At 41.6% G+C, this 17,783-nt stretch overlaps 1 protein-coding gene across 10 annotated transcripts in view; it reads left to right on the top strand.

The window, feature by feature from the left end:
- Positions 1–17,783, top strand: part of EYA1 (EYA transcriptional coactivator and phosphatase 1) — a 329,500-nt gene that overhangs the window by 245,098 nt on the left and 66,619 nt on the right. For all 10 annotated transcript variants that reach the window (XM_082674945.1, XM_082674946.1, XM_082674939.1 and 7 more), the window contains 2 exons: positions 8,149–8,288; positions 9,611–9,694. In XM_082674945.1, coding sequence (XP_082531071.1) covers positions 8,149–8,288; positions 9,611–9,694 — 224 coding nt within the window. The remainder of the gene's footprint in view (positions 1–8,148; positions 8,289–9,610; positions 9,695–17,783) is intronic.

The following is a 17,783-nucleotide window of genomic DNA, read 5'->3' on the forward strand; positions in this document are numbered from 1 at the left end:
ATGTGGCCAAGCCTGGGTCCTGGGCAGCTCCCCTCCCCCAGCCCCAAACCCCTGGGAGAAGGTGGCGGCCAAAGCTCCCCATCCAGGAGCCCATCAGAGGCTGGACCACCTGACGCTGTTCTCATCACTGCAAAGCAAGGCTTGTGGCATAGAGAAGTGACGCTCTCTCTGAGAAAAGTCAAGGCAGGTCCGGTTAAGTGTATGAGGCAGAGAAGGCAGATAGAATGAGAGGAGTCATCTCAAAGCCTAGAGGAGGCCCTGTTCAATCTACCCTCCCGCTTTTCAACCCAAATATGACCTCACTTTTCTTTTACTGTGAAGGGTAAGGTCTACCCCTAGCTCTGCACTGGATGAAGTCAGCTGAACCCAGAGGATGGAATAAGGAACCGCGTGTGTCTGAGTTCTCCTTCTGTCAGATCCTCCCTGAAAGGGTGTGACGCCACGTTGATAAGTACTCACTTGTGACACATTCCGTAAGAGAGTGTTTAAAATGTTTGCTCTGCGGATTATTGGTGATCATGTGCATTTTGTGAACCAGGGATGTCCATGTGCCAGGTTGTTAGTTCATTCGACAACACATGTGTTTTGAGCCTCCAGAATGTTCCAGGCTCTGTTCTTGACACGGGGGACTCAGCAGTGAACAACATGAAGTCTCTGCCCTCTGGGAGTTTACATTCTACCGGAGCACACAGACAATAGTAAATATAAAAATGCCTCTAGTCGACAGAAGTGCCTGGAAGGATGACCTGGTGTGTAAAGAGAAGAGAGTTAGGACAGGTGAACTGTTGCAGAAGATAGGTCCAGTAGGGTGAAATTGATGCAGCTAATACAATTCTTTCAGTTGCTTTTGCTGTACACTATAGGGTAATAGAGAAATGGGGCAGAAACTAGAGGGAGAATTTGGGGGTATTTTTAGGCAGGAAATATATCCAGCCTGTATACGTATGTGAGGGATCCGGAAGAACACTGGCTGAAGTAGGTGACAGGGTGCTGGGATCTCATGCCCAAATGAGGGGCTGGCCGTGGGAGTGCAGAAATTCATCCATCCTAACAAGAGGGGAGGAGACTGTTCCTGAAAAGTGCTGGCAGGGGGTTTACCCAGGCATGGAAATTGTGGAGAGTGGGTGCTTCTGTTTTTTCAGTGAATGAGGGGGCAGGTAGGCAGGTTTCTTGCTGGAGGCTAGAAGGAGACTTGGTCCTGAGGGTCAAGCTGTCCCATGCTGTCGCTTGCGACGCCTCAGTATGTCATGACTATAGGCGACGCTGAGGTTCTGTGAAGGCAGGAACCGCCATCCGGCTCAGTTGGGTCCCCAGTGCTTAGCACGCTGCCTGGCGCGAAGTAGGTGCTGGGTCTCAGCACGTAATCCTAAAGTGGCATTTGCTCCACTGGTTCAAGGCTTTGCTCGTGGCAGCCACAGACAGGATAGCTACCTGGTTTGTGGGCCCTAGGGCACAAAATGCAGGCCCTTTGTTCGTAGATCAAGACTTTCAAAACCACACAGCAGAGCCTTCAACCACGTGCAGGGCCCATCTGAGCACAGCCTTGTGACCGCTCAGGCCACAAGTCCATGGAGCTGGCCTGGTACACAGTTACCAGTCGAATCTGATCAAGTACATCCGTGGGCAGTAGGCCAGGGGCACTGGCTGGAGCCAGGACTTCCTGAGAAGATAGCATTACGTGTTTACCTTTCTCTCAGAAGTTTAAGAAAGATCAAATCCGAAAGAGAAGCTGCTGGCATCACAGATGGAGAGAGGTGAAGGTATAGCAGCGTTCTAAGAAAGTGAGCGGAAGATGCATCAGAGCTGTTTAGAAACCTTTATCACCAAAAACATTTGCTAGCGGTGTCTCCTGAGTCAGAATTCCCCAAATCACAACAGTGGAAAGGGGAAGGTGGGAAGAACTGAAACTCGGCAATGGAGTTTACAGTCCATTAGCAGTATAGATGTGGCATTAATGACTAATTTAAAAAGAAAAGACATAAGAAATCCTCCCCATTCATTCCTCAAACTCCAGCAGAGAAGGATAGTATGAATGGAAGATTAGATCCAGGGCAAGGATAAGATGACCAATTTTTAGCTGCCTTAAAATTGACTTGTTTCAAAGGTCTTTTTGAAGACCTTTCCAACATTGTTCCCCTTTTATTGGGGGGCAGAAAAAAGCAAGTTAGCTGAATGAGTGTGTGTATATACATCCGTGCTCTGCTGTGAGCATTTGTCTTCTATGGTAGTGACTCTGTCACCGGACAGTGCAAGCGTGAAGTTTAGGCCACCACTGGAATTCCTTTAGAGTTTGGAGAGTAATGGGAATTTCAGGGAGTTTTTTATTGTCTGAAACTACTTTATTTTCATTTTCATTCAGGATGACTTCAATCTATTAATAAGCGAACATCAAGAAAGATCAAGAGCATTAGTTTAGAACATTAGATCAAGAGCAATTAGTTTACCTAATTGTACTTGTTATCCAGTTTTATATCTTTAATTGTTCCCAAAGTAACACGAGCCTTGTCAACTGTATTTTTTTAAGTGACAACATTAATTTATTCTGTTTTACTGTCAAAGACTATCAAGCTTTAAAAATAAATGTCAAGGGGCTTCCCTGGTGGCGCAGTGGTTGGGAGTCCGCCTGCCGATGCAGGGGACATGGGTTCGTGCCCCGGTCCGGGAAGATCCCACATGCCACGGAGCGGCTGGGCCCGTGAGCCATGGCCGCTGAGCCTGCGCGTCCGGAGCCTGTGCTCCGCAGCGGGAGGGGCCACAACAGTGAGAGGCCCGCGTACCGCAAAAAAAAAAAAAAAAAAAAAAAAAAATGTCAGGAGCCTAATCAAATTTAATCAGGTCTTTTCACCAAATGTATAAATGTCTACTGTACATTGTATGCAGTGTTCACAAACATACATTATATATAATGCTCACATTGACAAAAGATCGCTAGCTCTCTATCTCAATACACCATGTCAAAATGAACATTGACTGGTTTTCCTCTTCATGAATAGGAAGCAATGAATACATGAATACACAGCAATCATTATCTGAAAAGAAGTATCAGTGCTTACCAAGTGTGCTACAAATTCAAACTGGCCAGAAACCATTGTCAGAAAACTTCCAGGAATATCAGTTTTCAACTCTGAGGATCTCTGACTAGAGAGGTTGATTCCAGGCTGACTTACAGGAGAGGAGAATCCGTTTTACAGAGTGTTGTTGGGTGACTGGGGGAGAACCTGGGAGGGAATAGCTGTCAGATTCAGGTGTCAGAGGTGACTGCAAGTCAAGGAAAATCTAAGTGTTCGGTGTGCCAGGCATATGTGCTCCTTTTCCAATTGCCCTTTCACCTGATTTCCTAATTCTCCTGTACAGTCATCCCTCAGTGTCCTGGGGGATTGGTTCCAGGACACGCGCCCTCCGCACCATACCAGAATCCACGGATGCTCAAGTCCCTTATATAAAATGGTGTAGTTGTTTGCGTATATCCTATGCTCATCCTTCTCTATACTTTAAATCCTCTCTAGATTACATATAATACCTGATATAATGAAACGCTATGTAAATAGTTGGCAGCACGTGGCATATTCAAGTCTTGCTTTTTGGAACTTTCTGGAATTTTTTAAAAACATTTTTGATCTGTGGATGTACTACCCTTGAGGATACAGAGGACTGACTGGTTAGTGAACAGTATGGCTTGACCATGGCAGGCAGGGCCTTTGAGTTTTGCTTTTCCCATAAACAAACTTAGCTCCTCATGCAGTGTCACTGTCATCTGTGACTGTGTCCTCCGGATTCAGTCAACTGCGAAGAGCCCAGTCAACAGGTGTCCCCAAGGTCACACATCTGGAACAGTGCCCGTCGTACAGTGGTTTCGTTAGGCTTGGTGCCTGCACGGAGGTCTGTTCTGTTGGAGATGAGAACACAGAATCCCTCCCAGGATGGAGGTGTCGGTGTGCCCGTATCAACCCGAGGAGAATCTGTAATCTGTTTTGCATGTCAGGTTACTGTGTCCATGAGAAAAACAAAATCCTATCCTCCTCTTGCTTTGTTTGCATTTTCAAGATAGGGATGTTTTGACAACATGATGGCTCAGGTCTCTTAGCACCTGGGATAGGGCCTTTTCAAAAGTAGGTATTAAATTCCTTATCTGCTTGTTATCAGCTCCCCCAAAATTAGCTCCGTATTTTGGACCTTGTTCTCCAGTTAGTTCAGCAACATGTTTCACTTACTATCTTTACTACACAGTTTTACCGTTTACCATTTAACAGGTTTGAAGAAGTGACACCACCCAGAAAAGTCAGGTGACAGTCACTTGCTTGAATCTCAGTCACAACAGAGTCACTTACTTGAATCTCATAGTCACACGGTTACATTAATGAATGCAATTATATCCTCCCACAAGCCAAATCTGCTTTGTAAATAAAGTTTTATTGAAATACTCCCATACTCCTTCACCAACATCCTGTCTGGGGTTGCTTTGGCACCATAATGGCGGATTTCAGTCACTGCAACAGAGACCACATAGCCCACAAAGCCTAAAACGTTTACTATCTGATTCTTTGCCAAAAAAATGTGCTGACCTTCAATTTCAATATGTCCAAAGCTGGACCCAAATTCTCACCTACATTTTTCCCTCCATCCCTCCTTCCTAAGCCCCATGCTCATACTACAGTCTGCCTAGTTGCCAAACCACTAGCATGGGCATCAACCTTCCGCCTTCTTCTTTATCCCATTAGTTATGGATTTCGCTGCCAAATGACTTTTTTTTTTTTTTTTTTTTTTGCGGTATGCGGGCCTCTCACTGCTGTGGCCTCTCCTGTTGCGGAGCACAGGCTCTGGACGCGCAGGCTCAGCGGCCATGGCTCACGGGCCCAGCCACTCTGTGGCATGTGGGATCTTCCTGGACCGAGGCACGAACCCGTGTCCCCTGCATCAGCAGGCGGACTCTCAACCACTGCGCCACCAGGGAAGCCCCCAAATGACTCTTTGAACCTGTAACTCTTCCTTATCCCCACTGCCTGCATCTGGGCCACCAGCGTAGGCATCACCTGGATGACTGAGTTACCCTCCCGACTGATCTCCCTTTCTCAGTCTTCATTTGTCTCCAGGACCCTTGCTACACTGGAGCTAGAGTCCTCCATCTAAAAATGTAAATTTGATGACATCAGCCCCTTGTTGAATTCTTTGCTGCCACTCCAGCCTTGTCTGTGTACTCTATCTCTATAGAGTCAGGTCACATCGATGGTTTTTCAGTTCTGCAACATGCTCTCTCTTTCTGCACCTTCACACGTGCTCATGTGACTACTTGGAGCACATTTGCATACCCTTTTTATTGGCATGTTTGTCTTCCATCATGAGGAACCTTCTATGACCCTGCAAATCGGAGCTATATGCACTTCCTCTGTGGTCACCTAGCATTCTGCTTTTCCCATTTCATAACCTTTTCCAAGTTGTTTTGTAATCTCTCATTTTTATTGATGAATCAGTGCCTTCCTCTGAATGTTAAACTCCAAGAAGGCAGGAACCATATCTGTTTGGTATACATCATTATACTTCAGGCTTCTAGTACGGTGCCTGGAATAGTGTGAACGTTCAGTCAGTGTTTGTTAAATGAAATGAATGCTCTTCTGAGTGTTTTCACATCCATTATCTCAGTGGGGGTAAAGTTGAACAATTTAGAGAGGATTTTAATGAAACATGAGATGTTAGTGGATTAGAAGATTAAATTATTTGTTGTTTTGTACTTGTAGGAGGAAGGAGAACTAAGAGACGGGAAAACTGGTTAGGAGAGTAGAAGCATTTAATTCTACCTCGTAAAACAAAGAGGAGGAGTTTTTGAAAAAACTAGCTTGCATTATTCAAATTTCATATTCCTTCTAATAAGTTGTCAGATTGTCCATCTTTTAGGGCTTCTTTTCTTCACCTGGAAAAACTTTACATAGCGTGATTTAAAAGTCTTCTTGTAGACTTTGATCACTGAATTTGTTTTCTTTGGGGGGAGGTTTATAGAAGTAAGTAATCGATTTCATTATAGCTTTTCTATTTCCAAACAAATTGAGAAGGAATGTATTTTTAAAGATTTAATTGAGTTTTTAAAAAAGGGATAAAGAAGTAAACACCAAGAAATAAAGGAATAGGCAATCAACTGGAGGAAATCTAGGCTTAGAAAACTTAGGTGAGATAAACGACTTTGAGGACAAAATTATCTCTAAACTCTCTGGAAGTTGAGGTGTAAAGCATGATGCGATAAGACACATTGCTTGGTGTCTTTAGCTTCTTCTCAGATATGAACTTCCAAAGCTGGAGAGCTCAGCACCATTCAAGATAGACTTTCCAGACAAGTACTTGAAGTCCAGCTCCGTTTTGAAACCGTTAAAAGAGATTGGTGTGTGTTCTGTATAGGGTGGTGGCTATAAAGATTCTGTATGGAGATGTAGATCACAGAATATTTAAAGAAAAAAGAGGTCAAGACTTTTTCTTTAAAACACAACTTTGAATCTAATGAACTCCATAAAAAATAAATTCATTTGAACTTCCTGATTCTCTATGAAACATGGAAGAGAGTTGCTTGGTTTGGAACATCTTGAGAAGATGCCACAAACATCTACCTCTGCAAGAAAACAATCTAATATAGATTTAGAGAATGTTTATCGTTCACCAGGCGGCACAGTATTCTAACAGTTCTATGAGATGAGTTAGCTCGGAGTTTATGTTAATCATCCCAATTAACACAAATTGAGCATTGAGTGGAGTTGTTTTGAATTTTCTTGCCGTAATTAACCAAGAGCCTTGAAAGTCATCATGGTGGTTTCTAGGTTCAAGGATCACATATCCAGTTTATATGAGGAAGTTTGCCATCTTGTTTGCTATGCCAGAGGACATGCAAAAGCTACATCTAAAAGTGATAGGAATCAATTAGGTTTTCAGGTTAAACAAGAGACGTAGGGCTGTTTCATGTGATTTAAAAACAGAATTTACTCTGTCAGAGCCCATTCCTATCTACCCTGACTCATAAGGCTTTGGAGAAGCACTTCAACTTGGAGGTAATACTGAGATCACACAGTTTGACACATGGAAGGCCTTGTTGGTAGAGTCAAGGCTGATAGTACATTAATAAAGGCTACCACGTCTTTAGCTGTTCTCCACAGTTCTCTGTTTGGTGAAATGTCACATCAGCGTCTTCATGAGAATAATCATTCCTCTTATTAGACTGAGAGATTCCAACCCATATCTAGTACGGTGATCTGGCAAAGAGGTTGGGGGAGAGCCAGCACGCCGGCACATCTGGAGTTTGGGCAGGTAGAGACTGTCTGATGGGTGAACTGGTTGGACTATGAAAAGAACATACCTAGGGCTAAGAGTAGAGGGTTTTTTGTTTATTCTGGAAACAGGATAAGAGTCTCTTCCCGACTCCACAACCACTGCCCAGCTCTTCCTCTGAGCTGGTTGGGGGTTGTTTTTAATTTTGTGGTTTCTCTACGATTATTTCTGTGGTTTTTCTGAGTTTCCCAGATGAGTACTTTTAATGTGCTGCCTGGTTTGGGATATTTGATTCAAAGAGATGAAGACACAGGAAGAGCCTGTGATGAATGCCGTACAGAGTATGGCATTGCTCGTACATGAGCTCTCCTCATCTTGCCGCTCCCTTGTTCTCACATAAAATGAGGGAGAAAATGGAGAATTTTAAATTTTCAAAGAAAAATCCATCTGATTCCATTTTCCCTGGCCCAGGGGTTTTTCTTTTCATTTCGTTCCATGAACCAGAAGCCTTTCTGTAGGCAGGAGCATGGCTGGTAAGGCAATTGTGTGGACCTCTCAGTATGGCCAGGAGCTATTTGTGGGATGAGAGAGAAGCAAGTGGACCTGGAGATGGGGGTACGTTGTCTCACCACAGAGAACCACAAAGAAAATCTCCCTTACTTGGTACAACCTGTTGTCTCCCACCTTCCATTAATTTTTAATTATTTCTAATCACACGTTCTTTCCAAACAAGTCTAGCATCAACTGTCTCTTAAATTATTTACTGATGTCTGTAAAAGATAATGTAGAATTTGAGCAGAATGAAATGTGCTTTACTTTTCCAACTTCCCTATGGATTAAAACAAGGATAATCTTGGCACCGTGGTGATAGAACAAGAGATGAAAGTCCTTGCTGTATTTCCACAGAGTACAGTACAATCCACAGCCCGTCAACACCCATTAAAGATTCAGATTCTGATCGATTGCGTCGAGGTTCAGATGGGAAGTCACGTGGACGGGGCCGAAGAAACAATAATCCTTCTCCTCCGCCAGATTCTGATCTTGAGGTATGTCATTGGCAAGGCCCGAGTAAATAGCAAGGTGTTTTAGTAGCTAACTGGTGATTCTGTATACCTGCTGTGAGCAAGGTGTCCAAATGCCTTTGTTACTGCATTCTGTTCCATATTAACTATAAGTAAGCCAGTTTTTTTTCCATATTGAAGATAGAGCAGTTATTTATTTCTGTTTTCTCTTCCACTTTAGCTATGTAGTAAAGCATTTTTTTTTGCTCTTTAGTGAAACATCATAAATTATATAATCCTGCTTTGACAAAATTCTCTTGTACTGCTCTGTCATTGCCATTTAAATTAAGTGTTGTACGAAAAATGCTTAATAAAATCCACTCGGAAATTAAAGACACGCTATGTATATTGAGAAAGGAAAACCCAGGATATTCTAAACAGAAGTGGTTATCACCTTACAAGACATATTTTGGTGGAGTTCAAAGCAGGAGGGATTAAATAAAACTTTAAAGGGTGATAGATTTCATAGCCTTGAATCCACTGGAATTGTTTCTTTTTATTGCCCAAGTGAAACTGATGGTAGAAAACGTGATTCTTTTGGCTGAAAAGATGGAAAATTTCCAGCAGAACTTGTATGAATATGTACTGGTGTAAGTGGGATTGGTAAGAAGAAGAAAAGCAGGCTTGGGAGGCCTTTTGTGGTATCTCAAAGACCTTTTTGAAATGAGTTCCTTCAATAATTCGATTCCAAATACCGCAAGAGTGTGTCAGGAGCATGTGTGTTGCATCTGCTTAAGTTGTTAACTCTGAAATCTGAAGAAAATTGGGCAGGAACAATATATCATCCATTTGATAACATCGCAGCAGACAACCTAAGAATAGATGATGTAGTTTCAGTTTTTATGTGCAATTTTTAAATACTTGGCTTGATAAGAATAAAACACAAGATTAGTTATTTTAACACTTCTTAATGAACAGAGAGCAGAGATAAGGAAAAGATCAATTGAGTGATTTTTCATTGATTGCCCCTCTCTGTCTTAGAAGTTATAAACAAACTCATTTTAGCTTATGTTTCATTTCTTTAGAACTAAGACTAAGAAACAACTACAGAAGTAGGAAGGACCTATAGTCTTTTTTCCTACATTCATGTCAGTGTTGCTAATGTATTTATCCTCTTGCACCTCATTTGAGGTTATATCTGAGGAAAGCTAGGAGATACCCTTTGGAACAGCTGTGTTTAAAAAAAATAGTAAATTCATATTTTTCATTTGTCTCCCATCTAAAGACTACATTTTCATGTTGAAGTTAGCTGAATAGCAGGTTTCTCAACCAAGAGAAAGACACAGTGATTGGTTCTTCCTTTGTAGAGGGTGTTCATCTGGGACTTGGACGAGACAATCATCGTTTTCCACTCCTTGCTCACTGGGTCCTACGCCAACAGATACGGGAGGGTGAGTACCACGAGGCATCAGTTTTTAATTTCTTTAGAGTAAGTATTCCTAGAATTGAATTTTTTTATCCAAATGGGAATGTGGCTTAACTTTAAATAATACATTTAAAATATAAAAAGGAAGATAACTTGATTTATTGAAATAGTCATATATGTAAGACAAGGACATATAAATGAACAGAAGGAGTTCTTTTTAGGCTCTTAAAAATGAGATAAACTTCATGCAATTACATTCATTCTTATTTCAGACCCCAGTGAATACAGGTGATTGGATGCTATTCTAGGATGAAATAGTAAAATATATAGATGATACAGAAAGGTCTTTTGTGTTGTATTTTTTTGTCATGTCCTTTTATTCTCTTTATTCCCAACATATTCAATGGAGCAAATATTGTGCTTGATATTGTCTTCTGTGATTACCAGTGTTAGTATTTTATTTTCAAAGCACCTGTTATGAATGTCTTTATTAGTCCCTTTGCTATGGAGCTAAATTTACACGAATGCTTTGTAAAATTGGGCCTCTGAATGACAAAGGACCAATACGTCCAATTCTGAGCCGTTACAATATTTATCTTGGTGGTATAGGTACAGAATAATGTTATAGATCACCTTCCATGAGTACAACTTCAATTTCAATGTTCTGCATTTGGGTTTCTCAAAACCTTGGAAATCCTTTCTGATTGCTTGGTGGTTCCATAAACCTTTCCCATGCAAAAATCATGTTATTTAAAGTGCGTTTAATTTCTGAAATATCCTGTGAATATGATATTTTTCATCTTTTTAATCTTTAAAGAAAGATTTAAAGATTAAATCTTTTTGAAGCCTTAGGAAGTGAATTCTTGTGTCTTGGTGACTCCAGATTTGTATCACAGTTGAATGTTAAAATTGATACATGTAAAATGGTCATGCCGTCTTTACAGATTTTATGCAGGTATTCATTCTTTCAATAAATAGTTATTTCAATAAATACATATTGAGTGCCTGATATGTAGGTGTCTGAAGGTGAAAGTAGAGAAATGATCAATGAGCTTCACAATGCAATCTTCCTTCTTTTAACCCTAAAGCTACACCTAACCCAAAAAAGGGTTGGAAAAATGCACATTTATAAGAACAAGAATATTCCACCATTTGAATGTCTGTCAGAAATAAGATATATGTAAAACACAATATGTCCCATCTTATTGTTAAACAAATTTTCTATGAGAAGACAATTAACAAAAACACAGATTATAAAAAAATAAGGTCATAGAATCAGTCATTCAAAATAAGTCTCTATTTGTGGCTAGCACATAATAAGGATTCAATAAATATTAGTTGTGATTTTTTATATTATTTCTTCTATCAATACTATTACTATCCCTATTTCTACAAAAACTACTACTTTAAAAGCCTGAAATATCAAAGTGCAATGAATATGAAGAGTCTTGAAGATCATCTTAACAGAACAATTTTAATCTCCCTACAACTAACTCCTAAGGAAGAGAGCTGGCTCCTGGAACTCAAGGAAATGTGTTGAAAAGGACATGCACTTAGGAAACCAACATTTGAAAACCACCCAGAAAGTCTCAAGTCTTTAAAAGCTTTGTCACTAGAGGCCAAATTGATGTAAAGAGAGTTGTCTTGATCAGTGTGCTGTTAGCCATTGAAAGGGGTCAGTTTAGAAAGAGGTGGTGAACATCCCATGACCGCACGACCTCGTGTCAATCTCTGGCCATAAATTATTGGTTTACACGTGGAATTCACACCTAACCTAGAAGCCACTGGAAGCTTAGAATTTTTCATTCGGATTCTTGACAAGATCTAAACCAAACATTACAAATATCATGAATTTTATTTTTACAAGTGTCAACCATTAGTATTTTGAGACTTCAACCGATAGTATTTTGTTTGTTTGTATGTTTAGTTTTCTCATACTAGGGCATGTGATAAAAAGTTTTACCTTCTGTAATTTCCCAAAGCCAAAGGTATATATTCTTTCAACTATGGATGATTTGAGATGTTTAAGTGTAAGCTTACCCTTTGTTTATAAGTTGATGGGGGTTGGGAAGAGAGCAACTTCAGAAAGCCTGGTTGGGGAAAATCTTCCTGAGCATGACCCTTTGAGCCTGAGGTCAGAGTGACCTGAAGGGTCCAGTTGAGAATGTGCCTATCAGGAGAAAGAGTGTTCTAAGCAGAGGAAACAGCAAGCACAGAGGCAGGAAAGGGTTTGATGTTTGAGAGACAAAGAGGCTGGTGTTGCCTAGCTTAGTGTTGGAGATGCAGAGTCAAGAGAGGTGTGGGCTGGGATGAGGGCAGGTACAGAGTGCCTCCCAACCATGGTCAGCAGGGTTAATCTCATTGCACGCGCCGTAGGAGATCCTTGGAAGACTTCGAACGGGGACATGACAAGGTCTGATTTAGATTTTTAGACTACTTTGGTTGTGTGGAGGATTAATGGTACGGGGAGAGGGGTGGAGGAACAGAGAGGAGGTTTCAGGGGTGATCTGATGCATTAGCAGCACAGATGGAGAAGCTGATTGGATGATGGATTCTATTGTGTTACTGCATCTAAGCTCGTACTCCTGACTGCACGACAGGCCAATACTCGAGAGACAAGTTGTTGCGGCAAGGAATAACGACTTTATTCAGAAAGCCAGCAAACCGAGAAGATGGTGGACTCGTGTCCCAAAGAAACATCTTGCCTGGGTTAGAATTCAGTCTTCTTTTATACTGAAAGGGGAGGGAGTAAAGTCAAACATTTGCTGGTTCCCATCAGCCTCTGGAAGGGGTGTGTTAATTTCTTCCTCCCTGCAGTCATTCACAGGTGGGCCTGCTCAGAATGTTCGCTGTGAGCTAAACAAAGGTATTTTAGCTTAATGCTCATTACCTGGGAGGCAGGGTTCCCAGACATGGGCCATTATGTATAATTTAAGCTTATAGGTGACATCCCTTTAGGGATTAACTTGTAGTAGAATACAAAAGGTTCTTCCCTATTACAATTGCAGATAGAGAATTAGGATTTAATTGGACTGTGCTGGTGGGCAATAAGTAATAGGCTCAGGGTTTTGTCCTGAGCAACTGGGAGAATAGTCATAGATTTGTTGAGATGGGGAAGAACTAATTTGGAGGGAAAATGGAGAGTTCAGTGTTATACTGGTTTGAAATGCCCATTAGACATCCACTTGGACTAGGCAAGGAGATACTTGGAAGGTGAGCCTGGGGCATGGGGGAGTGGTCGGGGCAGGAGACGTCAGATTTAGTCAACAGTGCACAGCTCAGGATCGGAAGGTCCTCAGACAATATTAGCTTGCTTTCTTCCTAAACACCTTCTTTGTGCTGGGCACTCTTGGTCAGCCTGTGGTCCCATTGCTGGGACACGCCCCTTCCTGACTTTTGAAGATGCTGTTGCTGAGGATGTTGAATTGTAGCCTGAGGCATGCAAGAAAGCTTGCTCCATGTTCTCTTTATTAGAGAACTTCAGAGTCTGGCAGAACTGCTCTCAGATCTGATAATCATGTCTTATAAAACTGTGGCTCAACAAGGATTCTTCCAAACAATAATAATAACCAAGCTGATCAGAACTTGCATCCCCCTAGAAAAATGACACAGATGAACCGGTTTGCAGGGCAGAAATTGAGACACAGATGTACAGAACAAACGTATGGACACCAAGGGGGGAAAGTGGTGGGGAGGCGGGTGGTGATGTGATGAATTGGGAGATTGGGATTGACATATATATACTAATATGTATAAAATGGGTAACTAATAAGAACCTGCTGTATAAAAAAATAAATAAAATTAAAAAAAATAATAAGAACTTGCATCCCTCTTGTTTGCTCGGGGAACAGGAGAGAAATCTTAAAGCAGTTCAGGGGCGGGCCGTCTTTCTTGGAGCACAGGTTCAGGGATGTTACTGGGCTTTGTCAAGGGAGCGTGTGGCTGTGCCTTACTCTTCAGGCATATAAAGCATTGAATACCCGACAATGTGATCGCTGTCCGGTCTCTATGGGAACCAGATACTTGAGAAGTAGCTTAGTCACAGTAGCTTAGGCTCCTGGATGAGTAGGCTATTCAGTAAGGGGATACAGGATCTGGTTGATATAATGCAAAATTAGGGCATGTTACAGCAATATGTACCCAAAAAAAGTTTGAGAATGTCCCACCTTCCATGTAATCCTAGCTGTGGGAAGCAGTCCTGCTGGGTGTTATAAGGAAGTGTTGTTTTATAACAAAGGTGATGGGAACAAAAAGAGGGTGCTAGCTACAGTTCAGATTTTAGGGAAGAGAAAAGAAAGAGCATATTAGCAGGAAAATGAAGTCCATGGGTGTTACTGTAAATTAGGTTGTTGTTAATAATATCCTAGCTTTTTTTGTTTAATGCTTCTTTTTAAGTTACTTTCAAACTAAATCCAAATTCCCCAATTTTACTGAAGAAAACTAGTCTTGATATTTTTTGTTGAATGTTCTCTTTAAAATAGACAATGTAATAATCTAGTTGTTAATATCAAAGCACAGACCCCAGATTTGTATTTAAAATAAGTATTGTGCTTATGTCCCAAGCATTATTCCCTTTTGGTGGGAGGACTTCCCAAGATACCCAGTATGTTGATTGTTTTAATACTTTCTTTTTATTGTTGCTTTAACACCTGTGTCTCATACAGATTTGGGCTCAAATAGGTCTTCAAAGTCTTGAGCCTCACTCCTCATTTTATACAAAAACCTAAATGTGTGAACACTCAGGACAGCATAAAGCTTAGCATTTTTAATTTTTAATTTTTTCGCGGTATGCGGGCCTCTCACTGTTGTGGCCTCTCCCGTTGCGGAGCACAGGCTCCGGACGCGCAGGCTCAGCGGCCATGGCTCACGGGCCCAGCCGCTCCGCGGCATGTGGGATCTTCCCGGACCGGGGCACGAACCCGTGTCCCCTGCATCGGCAGGCGGACTCTCAACCACTGTGCCACCAGGGAAGCCCAAAGCTTAACATTTTTAATTGTAGGCCCTACTTATTAAGAATCTCCTGTGTGCCCAGGACTCATTTAACTCAACTTTAGTGCTCTGAAACTGCTATTGCCAAACCCATTTACAGATGAGGGAACTGAAGAGGTAGAGACCATATGTGAAAAACACTTAGCATCATGTCTGGCATAAAATATGTATTAGTTGTATTTTAATGTAGCTGAACCTTGGCTGTCAAAACAAAACAAAAAACTCCTTGAATCTGGCTTAGTTGCTAGTGAGTAAATTATGGTAGTGTCTTTAAATTGTTGAACTACCAATATGTGATAGGCCTTATGGTATAATAGAAAGAGCATCAGATTTGAATTCAGATAGAACTAGACTCAGATCTAAGCTCTGATTTTCAGTTCATTGACCTTGGGCAAATTGTTTATCCATGCTGAGCCTTAGTTTCCATATCCATAAATCTGACTACTTCTAATTGCTTTAAGAATTCATTGCTTTAAGTGCCAATGATTTTGCAATAAGGCTGTAGGGGAAAAAAAAAAGATGTAAGTCATGTCATGAATTTGAAGGGCCTTATTAATAGCAATAATCCAATAATAAAAACAGCCTATGTCACTGATTGATCTTGTATCTGCTGTCTGAGCGTGTGTTTTCTAATGTACCAGCCTTCTAGGAAGGTCCCCATTGTCATAGTGAATTTAGGTCAACTGAACCTCCCTAGTGAGTGTATTACTGTGGTCATTCAGCACATTGATGAAAGAAAAATTTGACAGCAGCTTATCTAACCTGTTTCATCAGAACACTCTAGGTAGCCAGTAAAGATAGCTGTTCTTACCCTGTTTTAGGGTAAGAACTCCCTAAAACTCCACACTCTGTTGAGCCACCTTCCTTGGTGGCTATAGATGTCAAGTTCTTAGCATGGCACCCAAGCAGCCGGACATCCAGGGTCCTCCTTGGGCTATAGAGGATCTGGTTACTTAAACAGGATGATCTCTCTTTTGGAACCTCCAGACCAGGGTTTCATAAACTTTTTTGATAAAGGGTCAGATAATAAATATTTCAGGCTCTGTGGGTCATATCCTGTCATAACTATTCAGCTCTGCCCTGGCAGTGCAAAAACAGCCACAGATAATATGTAACTGAATAAATGTCAATAAAACTTTACTTATAGTTCCCAAGTCTGAATTTCATGTAATTTTTACATGTCATGAAATATGATCCTTCCACTGGATTTTAAAAATCTAGACCAGGGATTGACAGATTACATCTCATAGGCCAAATCTGGTTCATGGCCTGTTTTTGTAGAGCTTCCAAGCTAAGAATGTTGTTTGAATTTTTAAAGGGTTATATATATTAAAAAAAAAAGAGAGAGAGATGAAGAATTTGTCTCAGAAACCGTATATGGCCTGCAAAGTCTAAAATATTTTTTGTCTGTCCCTTTAGAGAAAAGGTTTGCCTGCCCTCGCTCTAGATCATGCTCTGAACTTTGTGTTAGTTAATATTACTCCTGCCTTCAGGACATCAGGACAATTCAATGACGGCCACAGTGTGGCTCACGAGACAGTAAACTCAATGCAGGCATTGTGTGTCTGCATCTGGGGCCCCAGTGAAGCACAAGGGAGCACATGAATTTGTCAGGGTAGGCAAAATGGTGGTAAGAAATAGGCCCCAAATCTCATGGCTCCAACACGACAGAAATGTATCTGTTTCCTACTGAATGGTCTTGAGTGGATCTCCCGGGTTGCTTGGTTTAGGCAGGCTTTGGCACTGCAGATGATGGTTGTACCATCTCACCGTGTAGCTTCTGAGGCTTCTGTGATCCTTGTCATCAGCTTTCTAGCCCACAGGGAGAAAAAGCAGGGGGGAGCACGAGTGGCAGGATTTATGGGCCAGGCTTAGAAGGGTACATAACCTCTGCTCCCTTGGCCCAGCGCAAAGGGGACCAGGAGATGTAGCCTAGCTGTGTGCCCGGGAAGAAACAGAGAATGGGTTCGGGTAAATGGGTGGCCGTGGCAGCCACAGTTCTCAGCTAAGAAATATTCGACAAATGAGTAAAACCCAGAGCAGACTTTCAAACCTTTGTGGTGGCTCTGGTCATCCCAGCAGGGAAGTGCCCTAGGGCTGTGTGACAGGTGTGCTGAGTTGGCCACTTACTCGCAAATTGTTCCCTGATTTTATTCTCTTCTTTGTGTATCAATGCCAAGTTAGATCAAAATGATGAAATAAATTAGGGTTCCCAATATAACCTTTGGATACTGTGAATTGACATGGAACCTAAACTCTCATAATGAACCAAAACACAATGTTTTTGACTATCAAAGCGATTTCCAGCTGAAAGAGCCTCCTTCATCCCTTTTTTTTTTTTTTGCCCTTATCCCGATAGTGGTTCTCTTTCCCTTTAACTGGCGGCCTCTTCCTGCTTACTGGCTATAACATAGACTGAAATGTATGTTCCTGCTACCTTATTGAATGAAGCCTATTTTTCATGTTCACACATGTAAAAGGGAACGCAGTGAACAAACGTGAACCATCACAGCTTTCCAGCCACCGTACTGGCCTGCCACCACCAGCTTTGGACCTCCCTTCCTCTAAGGCCTGGAAAAGCCCCTTGGAGATAATGCGAGTCTCACTTGTTCTGTCTTCATCTTCCCATCTATAAAATGGGAGCAATCACAGGGCTGTTGGGAAAACAATGTAAAGCACCTAGAAAAATACTCATAGGCACTTTGTAAATAAGAGCTTTTTTGCTTACTTTGGGGGGTTCAGAGGAGGGAGTGAGCAATAGTGACTACTTTGTCGTTCCAGGTAGCAGACTGGGAGAGGTGGAAGGAGAGTGTAACCGTTTAGGGAAATGAGAGGCAAAGTGGCTGGATATCTGTTAAGTACATATAGAGGATCGGAATTGCAGAAGATGAGTAGCAGAATATGTACTGAAATGGTAATAAAAAGACTGCACCTTTGTTCACCTTTTACAGTCTGCACTGCCATCTCACATTGATTAAATATCCAATTCGTTCCTTCTTTTTGTCTAATGAGGAGGCTGTGGCTCAGAAGATTAAATGATTGGCCCAAGGAAGCACATCTATTAACTGACAACGTCAGGAATTTCATCTAGTCTTCTGATGGGCCCATCACCCTCAAAAGGGGGG

The sequence above is a fragment of the Grampus griseus genome (genome assembly GCF_964374135.1).
Source record: "Grampus griseus genome assembly, chromosome: 17".
Lineage (NCBI taxonomy): Eukaryota > Metazoa > Chordata > Mammalia > Artiodactyla > Delphinidae > Grampus > Grampus griseus.